At 41.2% G+C, this 19,980-nt stretch overlaps 1 protein-coding gene and 1 long non-coding RNA gene across 2 annotated transcripts; both read left to right on the plus strand.

Moving 5' to 3' along the window:
- Positions 1 to 3,217: 3,217 nt before the first annotated feature.
- On the plus strand, positions 3,218 to 18,812 carry Rcd1 (Reduction in Cnn dots 1). The gene is made up of 9 exons (XM_089697326.1): positions 3,218 to 3,533; positions 4,713 to 4,796; positions 5,149 to 5,725; positions 9,764 to 10,134; positions 16,195 to 16,383; positions 16,864 to 16,975; positions 17,932 to 17,962; positions 18,265 to 18,290; positions 18,493 to 18,812. Exons 1-9 carry the CDS (start codon positions 3,468 to 3,470, stop codon positions 18,810 to 18,812), a joined length of 1,776 nt encoding a protein of 591 aa, XP_089553452.1. The 5' UTR covers positions 3,218 to 3,467.
- Positions 6,762 to 7,488, plus strand: LOC149486858 (uncharacterized). The gene is made up of 2 exons (XR_016315855.1): positions 6,762 to 7,000; positions 7,304 to 7,488. It is a non-coding gene; the product is annotated as an uncharacterized LOC149486858 (long non-coding RNA).
- Positions 18,813 to 19,980: the final 1,168 nt, after the last annotated feature.

Here is a 19,980-nt window from a genome sequence, read left to right on the forward strand (position 1 = left end):
TCCAGCACGATGCCCAGGTAGCGCAAAGTGGAACCGACGCCGATGGACGTGCCACCCACCTGGATAGCTGAACCAGCAGCCTGCGCCCTTCGACGGCCGCGAAACAAAATTGCCTCTGACTTGTTCAGAGCGACCTCTAAGCCAAGTTGTCTGATTCGGCGCACAACATCCGCCACACCAGCGGTCGCAATGAGGGCTGCCTCCCTGTACGAGGCCCCGCGTGCAGTTACCAGGGTGTCATCCGCGTAGCAAAGCACGCTGACACCCGGTAGATAAGTGGCACGCAGGACCCAGTCGTAGCCGATGTTCCACAGAAGGGGCCCAAGAACCGAGCCCTGTGGAACACCGCACGTCACTTCCTTTTCTTGCCACCCACGACGCGCGGGGTACGCCACAGCCCTCTCCGATAAGTAGGACTGCAACAAGCGCACCATATACCCGGGCACGTTGTGGTAGCGGAGCGCTTCGATCACGCAACTCCACGGCAGAGTGTTGAATGCGTTGGCGATGTCAAGGGACACCGCCAAAAGAACTCCGCCTTCATTATCTGCATGATCAGCGAGGTTTCGCAATTCAGCAATCGCATCGATAGTGGACCTTCCCCGGCGAAATCCAAATTGGTTCTCGCTTAGGTCCGGCCCCACTCCCTCCAGATGGTCGATGAGGCGAGCTGCGAAGACGCGCTCAAAGAGCTTGCTCACCTCATCGAGCAGCACGATCGGCCTATAAGCCGAGGGCGAGTCGCGCGGGCGTCCCTCCTTCTGCAACAGGACCAAGTTCCCGGTCTTCCACCTACGGGGAAATTGGCCCTGTTGGAGGCATTTTGTGAACAGCTGTTCCACCCTGGGTCCAAGAGATTCTAGCGCCAGCACCCAGGCCCGCCCGAACCTAACCTAACCTAACCTAACCTAACCTAACCTAACCTAACCTAACCTAACCTAACCTAACCTAACCTAACCTAACCTAACCTAACCTAACCTAACCTAACCTAACCTAACCTAACCTAACCTAACCTAACCTAACCTAACCTAACCTAACCTAACCTAACCTAACCTAACCTAACCTAACCTAACCTAACCTAACCTACGAAAATTTGACATCTTTTCGTCATGGGTGTCGTTTTCATGGTTTTTGGGGTAGCTATTAACCAATATGAGGTCAATACTAAAATCCAAGATGGCGCCAACAATGGTTCCTAAACATGTATTTCAATGCTCTTTAAAATTATTTTTAAGACTTGTAAAATGCCAGATGTATTTTTTTTCAAATAGGTGAATTCTTAAAACTCTTTGTGTACACCCCTAAAAAGCAACCCGCCCAACTTTGTCACCCGCACGTGAGCTATCGTTTAAGATTATGTTTTCATAGACAAAATACTCACATTAGCGAAGCGTATATGCAAGAAGGTATATGCCGGCTGCACGAAATTAGAGAAGAAAACATGGATTTTCAGGAAAAAATTAGCAATTTTTTTTTAATTAGTGTGCCTGATTTAGTAAAAGCTCATTATCACACTGTTTGTATGCATTTCCTGAGAACATTTACTATGGTAATGTTTATTTTTTTTACACCATATGAAAGTAGAGATTTCAATGAATATAAGGCTCCCCAAGTTTTTGAAAAAAGCTGATATTTTAACGGGTGACTTTTCGATTGAAAATTAGGTTGTTTTTTTGGTATTAATTCAATATAAGGCGAAAAAATAAATATTTTCAATCAAATAAATTACAGTGTATTTGGGACATAACAAAGTAAGTTTTCACCAAATTTCGTAGAAAAAAAATAAATTTTGAAGTAGATAAAAATAAAAAACCAAAAACTTGGTTTTTTTAATTTTTCACGTAAATTTTGAGGTTATGTGAAAAAATTGTTAATACAAAAGTTGTAGATCTTTTTATTACCTACAACTTTGCTTTTGAACTTTTTTCCGTAGGACTTGTAGTTTTGTCGGAAATCGAGAGAAACCATTTTTTTCTCTTAAAAGCTCCCCCCTCCCACTTCCCGAACTCAGATTGACCGTAATTTATTTTTCCTTTTATTTTCATCATATTCCCCTCCTTTTCTAATGGGTTTAATCCGACTGCGATTTTTTTTTGTTTCAAAAATTATCTACTCTAGTCTATATAAAATGGAATGCGCTATGTTTACGTGAGCGTGATGTTGCCGCGAACGTGCCGCGAACAAAGTTACGACGTTATATAGATATACCTAAATTTGAGTAGGGCAGAAAAGTGACAGCGTCCTTAAGGTCAAAAAATTCTTCTTGGCTATAAAAACAATTAATGATCAGCCATTTCTTTAACTTATTTTTAAACACATTCAATGTTTGGTTTCGTATGCATTTAGGAACATGGTTAAATATTTTTATAAGCATAATAGGTCCACTTTTAGAGTAAAGCGCAGTTTTACAACGAGGCATACGTTTGTCAGGATCTCGAGCGGGAACAATACTCACGTCAGCCGCTTTTGTGAAATATTGTAATAAAAGTAACAAAATGAATTTTTAAAATTCCCAGTAATCAATTTCAATAAAATAAAAAAAATAAAAATAATATCAAGTATGAAGATGATCTATAAAATGGAATGCGCTATGATTACGTGAGCGTGATGTTCCCGCGAACCACGTTGCGACTTGCGACGTTAGATACCTTTGAGTAACGCAGATAATATATGTGACAGCGTCTTTAATCTGACCTTATTAGAATAGACATCAAATAGGTACCATAAAATACATTACCTACTTATATATTTTTAAGCTATTGCATAGCTTCTATCGCGGGCCTTGAGCGCGGGGACCGAATCGAGAAATTCCGTAACGAAAAAACCTCACGCTCCCCACTCCGACGGGTGGAGGTGTGGCTTGATGCCATAGCATGCAATAGCTTTACCGCGGCAGTCCCCGAGTTCCACACGTCGTTTTTTTATATCTAAATATTCGAGTAGTACTTAGTAGTTTATAAAATGAAACTAGATCACAAAATAAATGAACGTGAAATTATTTCCCCATATTTAACCCTGGGCCCTGGCAACATTATGACGCAAGAATAATGTTGCAATGTTGCGTCTGCGGGACTTCTTTCTTGAAATGGACTCTATGTGATATTTTAATATGATCCTACCTCAGAGCAATAAACCTATTATTCCTCTGAGGATCCTACCCTACCGCAATCCTACCGTGAACCGTCACAAGTGACAGACGACACACACAATAATTATGTTCACTGTAGTTGACAATACTTCAAGCTTGCTCTGCTCACTGCTGTGAAGTGTGAATGGTGGTGGTTGACACTTGACAGTTACTAGATACAGTACATTTGTTGTTATTTCAATTAATATGGTTATTTTGATTTTTAACATTTGTAAATTACCTAAGTAGGTACCTACCTTAGTCGCATTAAGTAATACATATTCACCTCTCTTATATACAAGAAGTTTATTATACAAGACAACCAATTCTGTTTATGAAAATGGCAGTATATGATTTGGGTTTAAGATGTTCCTCCTCGTTTCCAGACTTTATTGAACTGAAAAAGGTAAGAATATTTATTTTTATTGAATTATTTCCTGGCTGGCTGTTTAATTCACGAAGCTTTTCTTTTGTGATGTTTGTTACACACACCTCAACCTCACACCTCAATCAGTTCTCAGTCTTGTATTCTATATAATTAAATAATGTTTATCATGCCTTAATTACAAAACATTTTTATCCAGTAACCTATTTGATTACAATCTATTTATTTATTCTTCATTGTACAATCAGTCTTATTAATAAAGGGAACTAATTTTTTAGCTGTTATTTAAATATTTCAGCTGAAAAACATATTTGGAAGTTATTTAATTTATATTTAATATTACCACCTCCTTGTTTACAGAATTGCTTATATATACATATATTATATTATGTTCAATAATTATTATTACCACCCATTTCATTATTTTCCTGCTTGATTCTATATTGCCTCTTTTAATCAGTGCCATTTAGGTATTAACATCTTATTAAAGTTAAATGTACAAATGGTGGCGTTATGGCTCTAAGTCATTTTTTATTCAATTTAGGAAATAAGTAGGTATATAGATCTAAAACAACAGTGATAATTGTACCAACATCCAATATAAAACAATCAATGTTTGTTTAACCTCTCAACCACCGAGAGGCCAGATCCGACCGCGACACAATAGATTTTCTATTGTGTCTGTGATTCCGGGGCCTGATGGATTAAGTATCTTTTGTTTCAACCATATACAAAACAACAAGTATTTGTTAGCAGACTACTCAGATCTATTGACTGGGTCAACTAAATTCAATGATGCTTTCTTGAAACTTTATTCGAAAGCTTGCGCCTTCTGGTTGGTCCGATATAATTTTTTTCTAGACTGACAATTTAAGGCCCATAAATAAATCTATACTAATATTATAAAGCTGAAGAGTTTGTTTGTTTGTTTGTTTGAATGCGCTAATCTCAGCAACTACTGGTCTGATTTGAAAAATTCTTTCGGTATTAGATAGCCCATTTATCGAGGATGGCTATATACCGTCATGCTAAGACTAACAGGGGCGGAGCAATGTAGCAAACCGTGTGGCACAGCTAGTCTTAAAATAAAATGCAGCAATTTCAGAATGTTATGAAATGTTATGTTATGAAATGTTATGTTACGGCGCTGCTCATTAACAATTAAAATCATTGTAATCAGAATAAAATTAAATTTTCCAGGACTTATCGGAAGCCATGGACACATCAGAAGTATCTCTGCATGAGAAGCTCGTGGCTCACACACTCGCCATCAGTGATGAACTGGTATATAAAAACTATACCAGTTGACAAATGTATCCCATTTAAATGTTTCTTACTCAAGTAAAACTTTATAAAAATAAAAGAAGACTTTTAGACAGTTACTGCAAAAACATTGCATCGATTAATAAATTGTTCTAAAAATTTCTTAATGCATGTTTAAACTTATGTTTTAATTTCATGAAATCCATGTCGCATCACACTTAGTTACTTTAATCATCCTTGTGAATATGCAGAACTATACCAGATCACCGACCTACCGACAAGACCGACCCGCATTGATCTTTATCACTTCGTCAAGGTTTAAACTTTAAACCGAAATTCATATCATTCTCAAATAATAATCGGAACGACGCAGGAGGGCCGGTCGGGGGTATGGGGCGAGCATTCGTACGCGCGCGAGCGGGGCCCTCCGCCGCACGCGCACGTGCGCACGCTGCTGCAGCCGCGCGCGCCGCGCGAGCCCGCCGGCGCGCCCGGCGAGCGGCTGGACGTGGTCACGCCGCCGCGCGGCCCGCCCGCGCCGCCCGCCGACCGCCTGCCGCCCAGCGACGACGAGGACGACGCCGAGGAGGACGACTGGGAGCGCGCCGTGGCCGCCGCCGCGCCCGGCCCGGCGCACGCGCGCCTCGCCGCCGCCGCGCTGGACGCGCTGCGCGACATGCGGCTGCGGCGGCTGGCGGGCGCGGGCGCGGGGCGCTGGGAGCGCGCCGAGGCGGCGGCGGAGGGCGCGGCGCGGCTGCGCGCGGCGCTGGCGGCGCACTGGCCGCTGGCGGGCTGGCTGCACGGCACGCTGCTCGCGCTGCTGCCGCGGCGGCCGCGCGCGCTGTACGACGCGCTGCTGGCGGAGCTGCGGCGCGCGGTGCCGCGGCTGGCGGAGCGCCTGGCGCCGCGCCCGCCGCCGCCGCCGCCCGACCCGCTCGACGCCGTCGGAGGTGCGTACCGATCCCGCCGGTATCATTGAACGGTTGATATTTTTGAAATCGAACAGACTGATGCGCATCGGTCGGACGGTCTGTCTATAAAGTCATGAAATATATGGTCTTTCATTAAGTATGTGTACAGGGTGTCCCACTGTTGGTATACTGAGCTCAAAGGAGGTTATAGTTTTGCATACGCTGAATACGTAAAAAATACTTATAAAATTCCAGACGCATTTTTTTCAAATAGATGATTTCTTAAAACTCTGTGTACTCCCATAACAAGCAACCCGCCCAACTTTGCCACCAGCACGTGACCTATCGTTTAAATTTATGTTTTCAAAGACAAATGTTTACATTAGAGAAGCGGTATATGCCGGTAGCGCGAAGTTAGAGAAGAAAACATGGATTTTAGGAAAAATTTACAAAAAAATTTTTGACGTAATTTTGTTGTTTTAAGTATTTTTTACGTGATCAGTGTACCTATGCAAAACTACAAGGCCCTTCGCGCTTAGTATACCAATAGTGGGACACCCAGTATATTGTGTATATATTGTAATCACAGACTTAAAAACAGCATTACAATATATACACGAGCAGTTTCCTATGGTTGCGTTCTGGCTAGGTATAGATTGGAAAGACGCCTCGACAACACACGATATGTGCAGGCGCACGTCGACTCTCGACCGTGTGCACCAGAGATGTAACGGAGCTTCGATTCCGGTTCCGTTAAGTCGGAACTTCCGATTATTATTACACTTTCGGTTCCGACTTCGGTTCCGATACTTTTGTATCGGATGTTAATCGGAGGTCGAACGAAACAAAGCGGGCGGCGCGCGACGGCCTGTGCCGAACAGGTTCATACAATATGTCGCGCGGGGAATCCCCCGACCCCCACTACGTGCACTCTATCATCAATTATTTTTTCACTTGTTAGTTGTTACAAAGCATCAAAGCTTTTGTTCATAAAGTACAATACATTACTTTTGGAGTCCATTTTGATTTAATTTGCTTTAGCTATTGTTCATTTATTGTAATGTCACCAAATGTAACACGCACAGAACAGTAAAGTAGATAGAAGTGTGATGTGGGCGTGGCCCACGTGTCACTAGTAAGGTAAGATCACCTAACTTGCTCTCAGTTGTGCGCAGAAAAATATTCGAGTCGGTTGTCAGCTGTCAAACCTTTTTTCCATATTTATTCATTAATTAGGACGTGTTGTTCGGTATTAGAGTGCAAAAATGATAGCAGACGAAATAATATCAGCAATGGAGGCATTTCATACCATCGGTAAGTCTTATTTTTATTTATTTTAATTATATTTTATGTTATAACTTCGCTTGTCGTAATTTGTCAAAATTGTATACAAATATCTAGTCAAAATGAACCTTAATCCGTAAGAAATTAGTACTATTATAGATTGAACAGCAAACAAGACTTTCTGGAATATTATTGCAATAAACAAACGAATGTCGCTTTAGTGATGCTTGTGGCGCATATCGACAGTATCGATACTTTAGAAAAGACAAACATTATAAATATTAAATTTTATTTTATTTTTCCTTAGCTTTCATTTGTCCAATTTATTTATAGATTTCCCAAAGAGGCTAATTTAAAAGAGAAATGGATAAATGCAACGTGATGAGTTAACTGGATGCCGAACAGCACTAAGCGGTCTAACAAAGGCCACCGATACAGCAAACCTACGGCAGTTCCAAGATTTAAAATAATGCATATTTTCTGTTTGTATTTTGTAAATATAGATTAATACTATTCTATTCCGTTTTTTATTTAATAATCTTATATATAAAATTCTCGTGTCACAATGTTAGTCTGCATACTCCTCTGAAACGGGTGGACCGATTCTCATGAAATTTTCTGTGCATATCGGGTAAGTCTGAGAATCGGCCAACATCTATTTTTCATATGTACCACGGGCGAAGCCGGGGCGGACCGCTAGTAATAATATAAAAAGACGTACTTAGTAGTAATAATAATAATTTATTTATAATACATATGTAACATCATAATATATTATAATAACATGCCAAAGAACTGTCCTGTGGTTTTTTCGCGACAACCCTCCATGGGTTTTTATCGTCCATATATTCCTGAATACTGTAGTACGCTCTCTGAACTAGTACATTTTTATATAAGTTTTAAATTTAGAACTACTAAACTCTTTAATATTATGAGGAATTCTATTGTAAAAGCGTATACCTTGACCCATAAATGAATTTTTAACTTTAGCTAATCGGAAAAATGGCATTTCAATTCTATTTCTGTTCCTTGTGCCATAACAGTGTCTATCTCCTAGTCTTGTGTGTAAGTCGGCGTTTTTGTGTACATGCAAAATATTATTAAATATATACTGTGATGGTACAGTAAGGATACCAGTATTCTTAAAGAGATCTCTTAGTGAGTCCCGAGCACGTAAATTATATATAGAACGAATGGCTCTTTTCTGTAAGATAAATATAGTTTTTATATCTGCTGCCCTGCCCCATAGTAGAATTCCATAGGACATAATACTATGAAAGTAGCTGAAATAAACCAATCTAGCTGTATCTTCATCGGTGAGATGCCTTACCTTTCGGACTGCATATGCTGCTGAACTGAGCTTACCTGCAGCGGTGTTGACATGGGCTCCCCACTGTAGTTTCTCGTCCAATGTTAACCCAAGAAATACAGTCGATTCTGTAGGGTGTAATACCTCCCCGTTCAAGGTAATATTTCTGCTTAACTTTTTAACGTTTGGTAGTAAAAATTCAACACAAGTTGTGTTTTTGGCATTTAATAATAAATTATTAGCAGTAAACCAGTCGGATATGTGTAAAAGAGCACTGTTCACTTCGTCAACATTTGGGTCATGCCTATCCACATTAAGTATTAATGAGGTATCATCTGCAAACAGAACTATTTCACACCTATCCTGTAAATAATAAGGTAGATCATTGATATATACCAAGAACAAGAAGGGTCCTAAAATAGATCCCTGTGGAACACCAATGTTAATTGACGCACCGCTAGAACGTTCTCCATTAACAACTACAGTTTGTATCCTATCATGCAGGTATGAGGCTATGAGGTTCTGAGCTTGTCCTTTAATCCCATAGTGACTATGTTTACGCAATAAAGTACAATGTTCAACGCAGTCAAATGCCTTGGAGAGGTCACAAAATATCCCCAAAGCATTTTTTGAGTTTTCCCATGCCTTATACAGGGTGTCCCACTGTTGGTATACTAAGCTCAAAGGAGGTTATAGTTTTGCCTACGCTGAGTACGTAAAAATTACTAAAAAAATTCCAGACGCATTTTTTTTCCAAATAGATGAATTCTTAAAACTCTATGTGTACACCCCTAAGAAGCAGCCCGCCCATTTTTGCCACTAGCACGTGAGCTATCGTTTAAGATTATGTTTTCATAGACAAAAAGCTCACATTAGAGAAGCGGTATATGACGGCTTTGCGAAGCTAGAGAAGAAAACATGAATTTTCAGGAAAAATTTATCAAAAATTTTTTGATGTAATTTTGTTGTTTTGTATTTTTTACGTGATCAGTGTATGCAAAACTACACGTCCCTTCGCGCTTAGTATACCAATGGTGGGACACCCTGTATATATGTGTTAGTAGTGCAACTCCAGCATCTGTGGTTGAGCGCCCCTTTGTGAACCCTAGTTAAGAGTTTATTATCAAACGATAGTGTCAGCATAACCAAAACGATGTTCTAAGTGTCGATCCACTGGACGTGGCCAGTGGCCACCACAGCACGAAAACATCGACCCATGCTTAATGAAAGACCCTATAGGATGGGGGCGCTGCAGCAGCGCACGTAGCGTCCCCGAACAGTGAGACTGAAACGATTTCGATACTAGTATAATATGTGAATCTTTTACCGGTGACCGTGGCGTCGTAAGGTCAAAGAAATGTTCTTCGCCGGATGTCCGATTTCATTTTTGAGCGTAACACACACACACAAGTGCCGTTACGTAACAAAAGATAGAATCTAACGAGAGCACATCGGATCCTAACGAGGGAAGTCGTCGCCAACAGAGGCAGTGGACGGGTCGGCGGAGGGCCCGTGGCTCGCGTGGGTGAGCAGCGGCTGCGCGCGGCAGGACGCGCGCTGGCGGCGGCGGCTCGGCGCGCTGCTGCACGTGCGCGCGCTGGAGGGGGTGGGGGGGGAGGCGGGGGTTGGGGGGGTGGCGGCGCGGGCGCACGCGGCGCGCGGCGCGCTGGCCGAGCTGCTGCAGGCGGCGGGCTCACGGCCCGTGCTGCTGGGCGGCTGGGGCGCGGGCGCGGCGCTGGCGGCGTGGCTGGCGCGCGGCGCGGCGGCGCGGCGCGTGCGCGGCCTGCTGCTGCTGGCGCCGCCGCTGCTCACGGCCGAGGGGCCGCGCGACGCGCCCGACGACCTGCTCGCCGAGGTGAGCCCGCGTCTAGTTTGTCCCGTTGAGCGAGAGTGGCGGTGGTATAATACGATAGAGGTTAGGATCGAGAAACATTTTTCGAGGTGAACCTGAGCCGTCATCCGATCTGTGGCCGTATTATGTCCTCTTATTTCCAGATAGAATGAAATTAAATAGAATGAAACTGAATTGAACTGACTGGCAAATTCATATTATTATCTCGATAACCAGCCATGGCTATTGCGTTAATAATATGAATTTACCGTTAAGTTTAATTCTCAGCGTAAATTGTCCGGAAGGCGGAAATAAGAGCTCATAATACGCGACCAGGGGCAGTTAATCCAGTCTGTAGGTATTTACGCTCTACAAAAGGTGGCGTAGAAAATGTTTTGAAACGATATTGTTTAGGTATGAAAGGTTAATAAAAATCCAAGTTTTCGACCTTGACGGACCCAGGCGCTAGCCGCCATCTTGAATTAAAGGTGCTAAAATTTAGCCATTTTGGCTCCACTTCTTAATTTTATATCTTTTAATTTAGTTATATATATTTTATTTTTACTGTGTTTAAATTGTATTGTCTTAATCTAATTGTATTGTGTGCGTGTTATTTTTTGTGGAGTCAAATAAATGATCTTTCTTTCTTCTTCTTTCTTTCTTCTAAAATTAGGTATATTTTAAATAACTTCTCAATTGTTTACTAAATCACAGAAGTGTCTATGAGGGGTTCAAAGAAGACAAAATTACCTACATTTTTTGCATACATGATTATTCTGTAAGTCTTAAAGGTAAAAAGTTACAAGCGACGGAAAAAATAATATTTACAGAAATCATATAATTTTAATTTTGTTTAAAAATTGTACAGCTATCATTTTTTAATTCTCTTTGATGGCCCGGGCTGGTTAATGGTGGCTTCTTCATTATCGTCGCTGAAATTTTCTGTTTCATTGTGTGTATTTTTAGTTTCCAACCATGAAATTTCGTCGCCATGACCAGAAGAAATCGAAGACGCTGGAGCACGCTTTCTAGTAACTTTGTACAGAGGGGACATGGATAAGAAATCCTTAGTTATCAGTAAAAATTAAATTTAAACTTGCTTCTTTGCCGCCAACAAAGGACGCTGCATGGTATCATGCGTTTAGGACATACCACCAAGTCTAAAAATGGTATGGAATTGAAAAAAATCCAGAAGACTGGGGCTGGAGATATGACACCAATAGGCTCACTCCAATAACGACAGAGAAAGCAGCACCTCAGATGCTTTTAAGTGTAATTTTTTGCCACTGTAAAAAAGGATGCAGCAAAGCATGTAGTTGCAGAAAAGCTGGATTAAAATGCTCTATTGTTTGTGGATTCTGTAGTGGTCAGCTGTGTGAAATGCAGTAGAGATTCAGATAGATAACGAAGACTGTGATGACGACGAAATTTCATGGTTGGAAACTAAAAATACAGACAATGAAACAGAAAATTTCAGCGACGATAATGAAGAAGCCACCATTGACCAGCCCGGGCTATCAAAAAGAATTAAAAAATGATAGCTGCACAATTTTTTAACAAAATTAAAATTACTATATGATTTCTGTAAATATTATTATTTCCGTCGCTTGTAACTTTTTACCTTTAAGACTTACAGAATAATCATGTATGCAAAAAATGTAGGTAATTTTGTCTTCTTTGAACCCTTCATAGACATTTTTGTGATTTAGTAAACAATTGAGAAGTTATTTAAAATATACCTAATTTTAGCACCTTTAATTCAAGATGGCGGCTAGCGCCTGGGTCCGTCAAGGTCGAAAACTTGGATTTTTATTAACCTTTCATACCTAAACAATATTGTTTCAAAACATTTTCTACGCCACCTTTTGTAGAGCAGAGGCTTTTACATTTCCCCACAGACTGGACTAAGTATTATGACCTCTTATTTCCAGACAGTTTACGGCGTGAATTGAATTATGGCTGGTTGGCGTCTTTTGTACATATACGAGCGCTAATTTAATACGCGGGGCGCCGGCGCCGGCCGCCGCCGCGCCGGCCATACGAGAGTAGCTTTATTTGTAATATGCTATAAAAAGTAATGTCTTTAGTTTGTATATTAAATATTTCTAATTTTAATGTAACCAATTAAATGTAAAACCACTATCGTATTGGGAGACTGTAATGTTAGTGTGTGTTTTAAATAAATAAACTTGGACTTTCTTTTAAATGTTCCTGATGCCGGCCTGCAGGTGGACGCCGTGTATACTGACTTTTCAAAAGCTTTCGATAAAATTAATCACTCCACACTCATAATGAAATTATCCAAGTTTGGTATACACGGTGACCTTCTCCGCTGGCTTCAATCGTATATTTCTAATGGAAGCCACGCTGTCGCACTTAAAGGTTACACTTCTGGATTCCTAAAGATTCCTTCGGGTACCTATTCCACAAGGTTCCCATTTGGGTCCATTCTTGTTTACTGTTTATATAAACGATATAGGTTCTTGTTTTCAAAATTCACACCATCTGCTTTACGGCGATGATACAAAAATTTTTATGACAGTTTATTTATTTATTTATTTATTTTGGTAATCCAACAGCTTTACATATTTTAACAAGACCACTATTTTGCTGATTAACTGAACAAATAGCCAATAAGGATTACAACATAATACCATTCTCAAGAATAGACTATAAACTAGTAACAATAATATTAATAAAAAACATAACATAATGAGTGTGTGTGTGTGTGTGAGAGTATGTGTGTGTGAGTGTGTGTGTGTGTGCGTGTGCGTGCGTGTAGGTGTGTGCGTGTGTGCTAGTGCTTGTTTAAAAAACCGTTTATTTTAGATATTTCATTAGCAAAGCGTTGTTTAGAGAGTAGGAAAATGTCAGCACTTGTGTACTCTGCGTTGTATACACGCATAATGCGACTTAACACACCGTTTCGTGCATAATTAGTATTAACTTTAGGGATGTAAAATAAGTTAGTCTGACGCGTACGAAAACCGGGTACATTCAATTGCATCGATTCAAGCAATTCTGAGCAGTCAATGTGGTTATTCCATAATGCGTGAAGCAACATTAGATCACTTCGTTTACGTCGTATTTCTAGCGGTTCTATTTCGTAGCGGACACAAGCTTCATCATAGCTGTCAAAATAAGTAAAGTTTTTAAAGCTTAAAAACCTGAGAAACCTTTTTTGTATTGATTCTATTCTATCTATGTATACGGCGTAGCTGGGAGACCAAATACTCGACGCGTAGTCGAGTATGCTTCGAATATAGGCCGAATATAGAGATTTTATACAATTTATGCTGTTAAAATCTTTACATGATCGCTTTATGAAACCAAGTTGTTTATAGGCTTTATTTACAATGATGTCAATATGTTCCGACATAATCAATTTTGAATCTAGCGATACGCCTAGATCACGTACACAGTTCACTTCTTTTATCAAAACATCGTTTACTTTATATTCAAAGTTTATTGGATATTTTTTCCTACTAAAAGTGATTTTTTGGCATTTATTAACATTTACACTTATACGATTCTTAATATAATATGCTGCCAGTCTATCTAAGTCACTTTGAATTAGGCGGCAGTGTTCGACGGATTCAATTCCGTAGTAAATTTTTTTGTCATCAGCGTACATTAAGTAGCGCACGTGTTGTATGCAGGTAAATATGTCAAATAAGTAGGCATTGTACAGCAATGGCCCGAGAATAGATCCTTGGGGTACCCCAGATACTATGCCCACAAAGTCACTCCTAGCAGAACCCAAAACTGCCGCCTGTGTTCTGTTTACTATGTAAGAACAAATCCATCTGTGTAGGTCACCTCTTATACCAAGTGAGTAAAGTTTATTTTGAAGAATAATGTGATCGACACGATCGAAAGCTTTTTCAAAGTCCGTGTAGATTGCGTCTACTTGCCGTCCATTGTTCATTTCATCAAAAGTATAATTTATTTATTTATTTATTTATTTATTTGGTAATCCAACAGCTTTACATTTAACAAGACCACTATTTTGCTGATTTACTGAACAAATAGCCAATAAGGATTACAACATAATATCATTCTCAAGAATAGACTATAAACTAGTAACAATAATATTAATAAAAAACATAACAGAGTATGTGTGAGTGAGTGTGTGTGTATGTGTACGTGTGCGTGCGTGTAGGTGTGTGCGTGTGTGCTAGTGCTTGTTTAAAAAACCATTTATTTTAGATATTTCATTAGCAAAGCGTTGTTTAGAGAGTAGGAAAATGTCAGCACTTGTGTACTCTGCGTTGTGTACACGCATAATGCGATTTAACACACCGTTTCGTGCATAATTAGTATTAACTTTAGGGATGTAAAATAAGTTAGTCTGGCGCGTACGAAAACCGGGTACATTCAATTGCATCGATTCAAGCAATTCTGAGCAGTCAATGTGGTTATTCCATAATGCGTGAAGCAACATTAGATCACTTCGTTTACGTCGTATTTCTAGCGGTTCTATTTCGTAGCGGACACAAGCTTCGTCATAGCTGTCAAAATAAGTAAAGTTTTTAAAGCTTAAAAACCTGAGAAACCTTTTTTGTATTGATTCTATTCTATCTATGTATACGGCGTAGCTGGGAGACCAAATACTCGACGCGTAGTCGAGTATGCTTCGAATATAGGCCGAATATAGAGATTTTATACAATTTATGCTGTTAAAATCTTTACATGATCGCTTTATGAAACCAAGTTGTTTATAGGCTTTATTTACAATGATGTCAATATGTTCCGACATAATCAATTTTGAATCTAGCGATACGCCTAGATCACGTACACAGTTCACTTCTTTTATCAAAACATCGTTTATTTTATATTCAAAGTTTATTGGATATTTTTTCCTACTAAAAGTGATTTTTTGGCATTTATTAACATTTACACTTATACGATTCTTAATATAATATGCTGCCAGTCTATCTAAGTCACTTTGAATTAGGCGGCAGTGTTCGACGGATTCAATTCCGTAGTAAATTTTTTTGTCATCAGCGTACATTAAGTAGCGCACGTGTTGTATGCAGGTAAATATGTCAAATAAGTAAGCATTGTACAGCAATGGCCCGAGAATAGATCCTTGGGGTACCCCAGATACTATGCCCACAAAGTCACTCCTAGCAGAACCCAAAACTACCGCCTGTGTTCTGTTTATTATGTAAGAACAAATCCATCTGTGTAGGTCACCTCTTATACCAAGTGCGTAAAGTTTATTTTGAAGAATAATGTGATCGACACGATCGAAAGCTTTTTCAAAGTCCGTGTAGATTACGTCTACTTGCCGTCCATTGTTCATTTCATCAAAAGTATAATTAATTAAAACGGATAAGTTAGTGACAGTGGAACGTTTTTTCATAAAGCCATGCTGCTGAGGTGGTATAAATTTATAGACAAGTGGTGAGATGCGTTTATGAATAACGATCTCGAAAATTTTACCTAACGAATTCTGGATAGATATGGGCCTGTAGTTTACAATCTGGTTTCTTGGTCCACTCTTATGTATTGGAACTATAAGTGCCTCTTTCCACTTGGCAGGAAACTCTCCATACCGTTAATACACTTGAAGATTGTTTAAAATTGCAATCAGAGTTTGAATTATTCTGCAGCATCAATCAATTATTTCTTAACCCCGATAAATGTCAAATTATTTCATTCAACAGAAAACGTAATCCCCTTATTTTCGATTACGCCTTCTCCGGTCATGAAATAAAACGCGTCACGGAAGTAAGAGATCTAGGAGATATTCTCGACATCACGTATTTTCTGACGGATTAAATGTAGACGATAATCAGTCGTGTTTGTTTGTACTACGATCATGTGCCTACCCGCTAACTTGGTCAAATGGCCAATAAGAATGAGTTCGTCTCCGTCGTCTGGAACTTGTGTTGTTTTTTAAAATGTTATTTACGGCCCCTGGACGCCGATTTGGTCTAACTCGAACTTAGTTTTTAGGACGAGCCGTCCTTTTACGGGTATGTTTTGAAGAAAAAATACCCCCTATATTCTCCAAAAGCCGAAAAATTCGTCCCGCGTGAGATGCGTCGTCTTTTTTGATCGCCGCGCGTGTCGCAGGTGGAGCTGCCGCTGCTGTGCGTGGCCGGCACGAGCGGGGCGGGCGGGCGCGGGGCGGCCGGCGCGCTGTGCGCGGGGCCCGCGCGCCGCCTGCTGCTGCTGGGCGGCGCCGACGACGCGCTGCGCCTGCCGCGCCGCCTGCGCCGCCGCGCGCGCCTGCCGCAGCACGCGCTCGACGCCGCCGTCGCGGTACGTACCGTCCGCCGCCGCCTGCTGCTGCTGGGCGGCGCCGACGACGCGCTGCGCCTGCCGCGCCGCCTGCGCCGCCGCGCGCGCCTGCCGCAGCACGCGCTCGACGCCGCCGTCGCGGTACGTACCGTCCGCCGCCGCCTGCTGCTGCTGGGCGGCGCCGACGACGCGCTGCGCCTGCCGCGCCGCCTGCGCCGCCGCGCGCGCCTGCCGCAGCACGCGCTCGACGCCGCCGTCGCGGTACGTGCCTTCCGACGCCCGCGCCGTCGGCCCGTGCTCACCTAAAGATTCATATTTCACTAAACGTAGTCATTATAATACGGCATCCCTATGCGGGCCGAAACTTATCGGCAACGTCACCGGTCAGTGTTTCGGTACTTGGTGCGATTTCTTTTCGTGATTACTATTTTACATTGTAAATTCACTGATAAAAAACGAAGAGCATGTATAATTTTGGAATGTGTATGTTGGGGCGTGCAGGAGGAGTGCGCGCGGTGGGCGGTGCGGGTGTGCGAGGGGCGCGAGGCGGGCGAGGGGGAGGAGGGGGAGGGGGGCGCCGCGGGGGAGGGGGGCGCCGCCGACGGCTGCACAGGTGAGCCGCCTGGGACTATCCGCATTGATTGAAATTTAAGACGTTTTTTTATACTTTATAAACGTAGAGATATACATACTGAAGGTGATTCATACGAGTTATAATAATATATTAATGTGATTTTAAAAGGAACTTGAACAAAACTCCCTTTTTATATATCGCTGATGGTTTTCATCTATGTTTTCTTTGTTAACACCAATTGAAATGATAAAAATGCATAGGTACATATAAACTTTTTTATGGAGTACCTACCTAATAAAGGGCCTTGATCAACGTCCAAAATGTCCGTCTGTCAAGTGAACAACCAGTTATAACTTTCTTCAAAGTAGGTAATAATTTTAAGCAAGAAAATAGTTTCATTGGTAATAAATAAATAATAATTAAATGCAAATATTTTCTTTGTTTTTAAGTAGGACGTTATAACATGTTGCCGGTGCAAGACCGGAGTATTACAATTGGATTATTATTTTGTATTTTTCATATGTTTTACTTTTATTTCAGAAAAAAATAAATGAATGTATCCATTTTGAAGAATTTATTAGTTAAATAGTGTAAAAATTAGTTACGTTCTTTATGGTGGCATATTGTTGATGACACAACAAAAATGTTAAATTCCGAGATATTTCTATTTCTAACAGTAAATATTTTTACGAAAAATTAGGAAATAATTATCTTTAACATTGTCCGACTCGATTTTAAGAATAAAATAACAAATTTCAATGTTTTCCATTTTTAGTTAGTTTGATTCCCGGAAGCAAGTGAATTTTTCGAAAATCTTTGAATGCAGTTCTATTTCATTTGAAAAATAAAGGAATGTTTCCTTTCAGCAAAATTCACTATCTTCAGTATTTCAAGTACTTTCCCTCCAGGGCCCATCGAAAATTTCCACACTGTTATATAGTTAAGTCCAAAATCCATCCACAATCATTGCAAAGATTACTACTTGTTTGTTGCAGTGGATGATGCAGCAACTACGACACCTTCTGGGTACGTTTACTTTAATATATTACAGATAAAATATTTTGATTAAGTATTTATTAATAATATAGAAATAAATTTGATTTACATTAATATTTTATATTAGTTTATTGAAGTGAAACTTCTTTAGACGCGTTGTGACTTGTGAGTAAAATTTCAAGGTCGCGTCATGGCAATACCGTCACATCATAGAGCGAGGCGACGATTTTGATATCTTTAAATATTGACAAAGAAGTTTCACTTCAGGAACGTGTGCTCACTATTTGTCTCTTTTTTTTACTATTCCTTACGCCTACCGTTGTATTTTTCAGGGCCAACAGGGTGATCGAGATCGTAGGTGAGTATAAAGTAGAACGATAGCGCCGAAAGTGACTTCGTTCACTCGAAAATAATTACATTCACTCTTAGCGTTAAAGTCGAAAATTAATTTAATTTTTAAAGTCGAACACGTTTTTTTTTTCCAAATTATAAGAATTCGTTCATTACCCGTCCGTCAATAATACATAATATATAGAAGCATAACATCGAGTACGTTGCAGAGGGCTGCGTGGTGACGCGCGCGGCGGGCGGCACGCCGCTGGCGCTGGGCGCGCGCCTGGCGCCCGCCGACATCCTGCGCCTGCCCATCGTGTTCGCGGACGACGCGCCCGCCGGCCCGCCGCCCGCGCCCGCCGGCCCGCCGCCGCTGGCGCCGCTGTCGGCCGCGCCGCTGACGGTGCGCGCGGGGCGCGGGGCGGGGCGCGGAGTGGGGCGCGGCGCGGAGGGCGCGGGGCGCGGGCGCGGCGTCACGTACACGCGCGTGATCGTCGCCAAGCGCGCCGGCCACGCGCCGCTCGTGGTGCGGCGCCGCGCCGACTAGACGAGCCGGCGCCGCGGGCTAGCCGCGTGATATAGTGACGTGTGATTAACGAATGTGCTTTATTAAATATTAATTGTTGCATTACTTAAGAGCAGATTTCGTGAGAAGTTAAATCCTTAAAGGATAGGCTGAATTTTTGGATGAAAGTGTCCTATAGAAACTGATCGATTACTTTTTCGAAAAGAATTAGAACCTGAAATATTTTAGGTTAGTTTTGTTCGCTGAGGTGATTCACGTTTTGTAATGTGGATCAGTATTTAGCTGCGACGTATTGCAGTATATATCTCGATGATTGCGGTGCGTTTACGTCGAACGAGCGAATGCTCATTCTGACCCCACCGTGTCCAAATCTTTTAGTGTAAACAGGCGTAGAGCGTTCTTTCGTTGTTCTTAGTGCGTTGGAAAATAATATTCTAATACTGAACAACACTGAATACGAGTTTTCGTTTACACTAAAAGATAACGAAAGAATGCTCTTGCTCTAGCTCTAGCTCTATGTTCGTTTGATGTAAATGCTATGTTACATTCTTATGATGAATATGAACACTTTCTTTTTTATATCCCGATGGAATTTTTGTATTATTTGTAAACGAAAATGTCATCTAAAATAATAAAACCAAATTTTCGAAATTGTAAACTTTAAAATTATTTTAAGCGTATATTTTGATAAAAAAAATAAATTACGATAAAAACATAACGAAATTGTTTTTTCTTTCGGTACAAATTTTGAGCATTGTTTATTTTTTATTTCATTCATTTCATCGAATGCTTTTGAAAAGTCAGCACAGACGGCGTCCATCTGCAGGCCACCATCTATAGCATTCAAAGGAAAGTCCATATAAAGTATAAGGTTAGTCCACGCTACGCCCCCGAAAGAAGCCATGTTGATGTTGTGATATATAGCGAAGTGATTGATTTGTGACTATTAAAAAAAAAAGACGTGTGGCACTCGGGGACTGCCGCGGTAAAGCTATTGCATAGCATGCCTTTAAGCCACACCTCCGAGCCCGTCGGAGTGGAGAGCGTGAGGTTTTTTCGTTACGGAATTTCTCGATTCGGTCCCCGCGCTCAAGGCCCGCGATAGAAGCTATGCAGTAGCTTTAAAAAAAATTGGAAACATCAATAGAAGGTTCATCAGAGCGCGACGCACCATTAAAAGACGATGCGT

The sequence above is a fragment of the Colias philodice genome, chromosome 7 (genome assembly GCF_061535455.1).
Source record: "Colias philodice isolate Cphi_HAF_F1 chromosome 7, ilColPhil1 Martin Lab GWU primary, whole genome shotgun sequence".
Lineage (NCBI taxonomy): Eukaryota > Metazoa > Arthropoda > Insecta > Lepidoptera > Pieridae > Colias > Colias philodice.

Excerpts from the sequence above, each read along its gene's own strand:
- Rcd1 (XM_089697326.1), top strand. The coding sequence starts at position 3,468 with ATGGCAGTATATGATTTGGGTTTAAGATGTTCCTCCTCGTTTCCAGAC. Across the intron at positions 16,384-16,863 it reads CGCTCGACGCCGCCGTCGCG|GAGGAGTGCGCGCGGTGGGC; the intron begins GTACGTACCGTC and ends TGGGGCGTGCAG. Across the intron at positions 18,291-18,492 it reads CAGGGTGATCGAGATCGTAG|AGGGCTGCGTGGTGACGCGC; the intron begins GTGAGTATAAAG and ends AGTACGTTGCAG.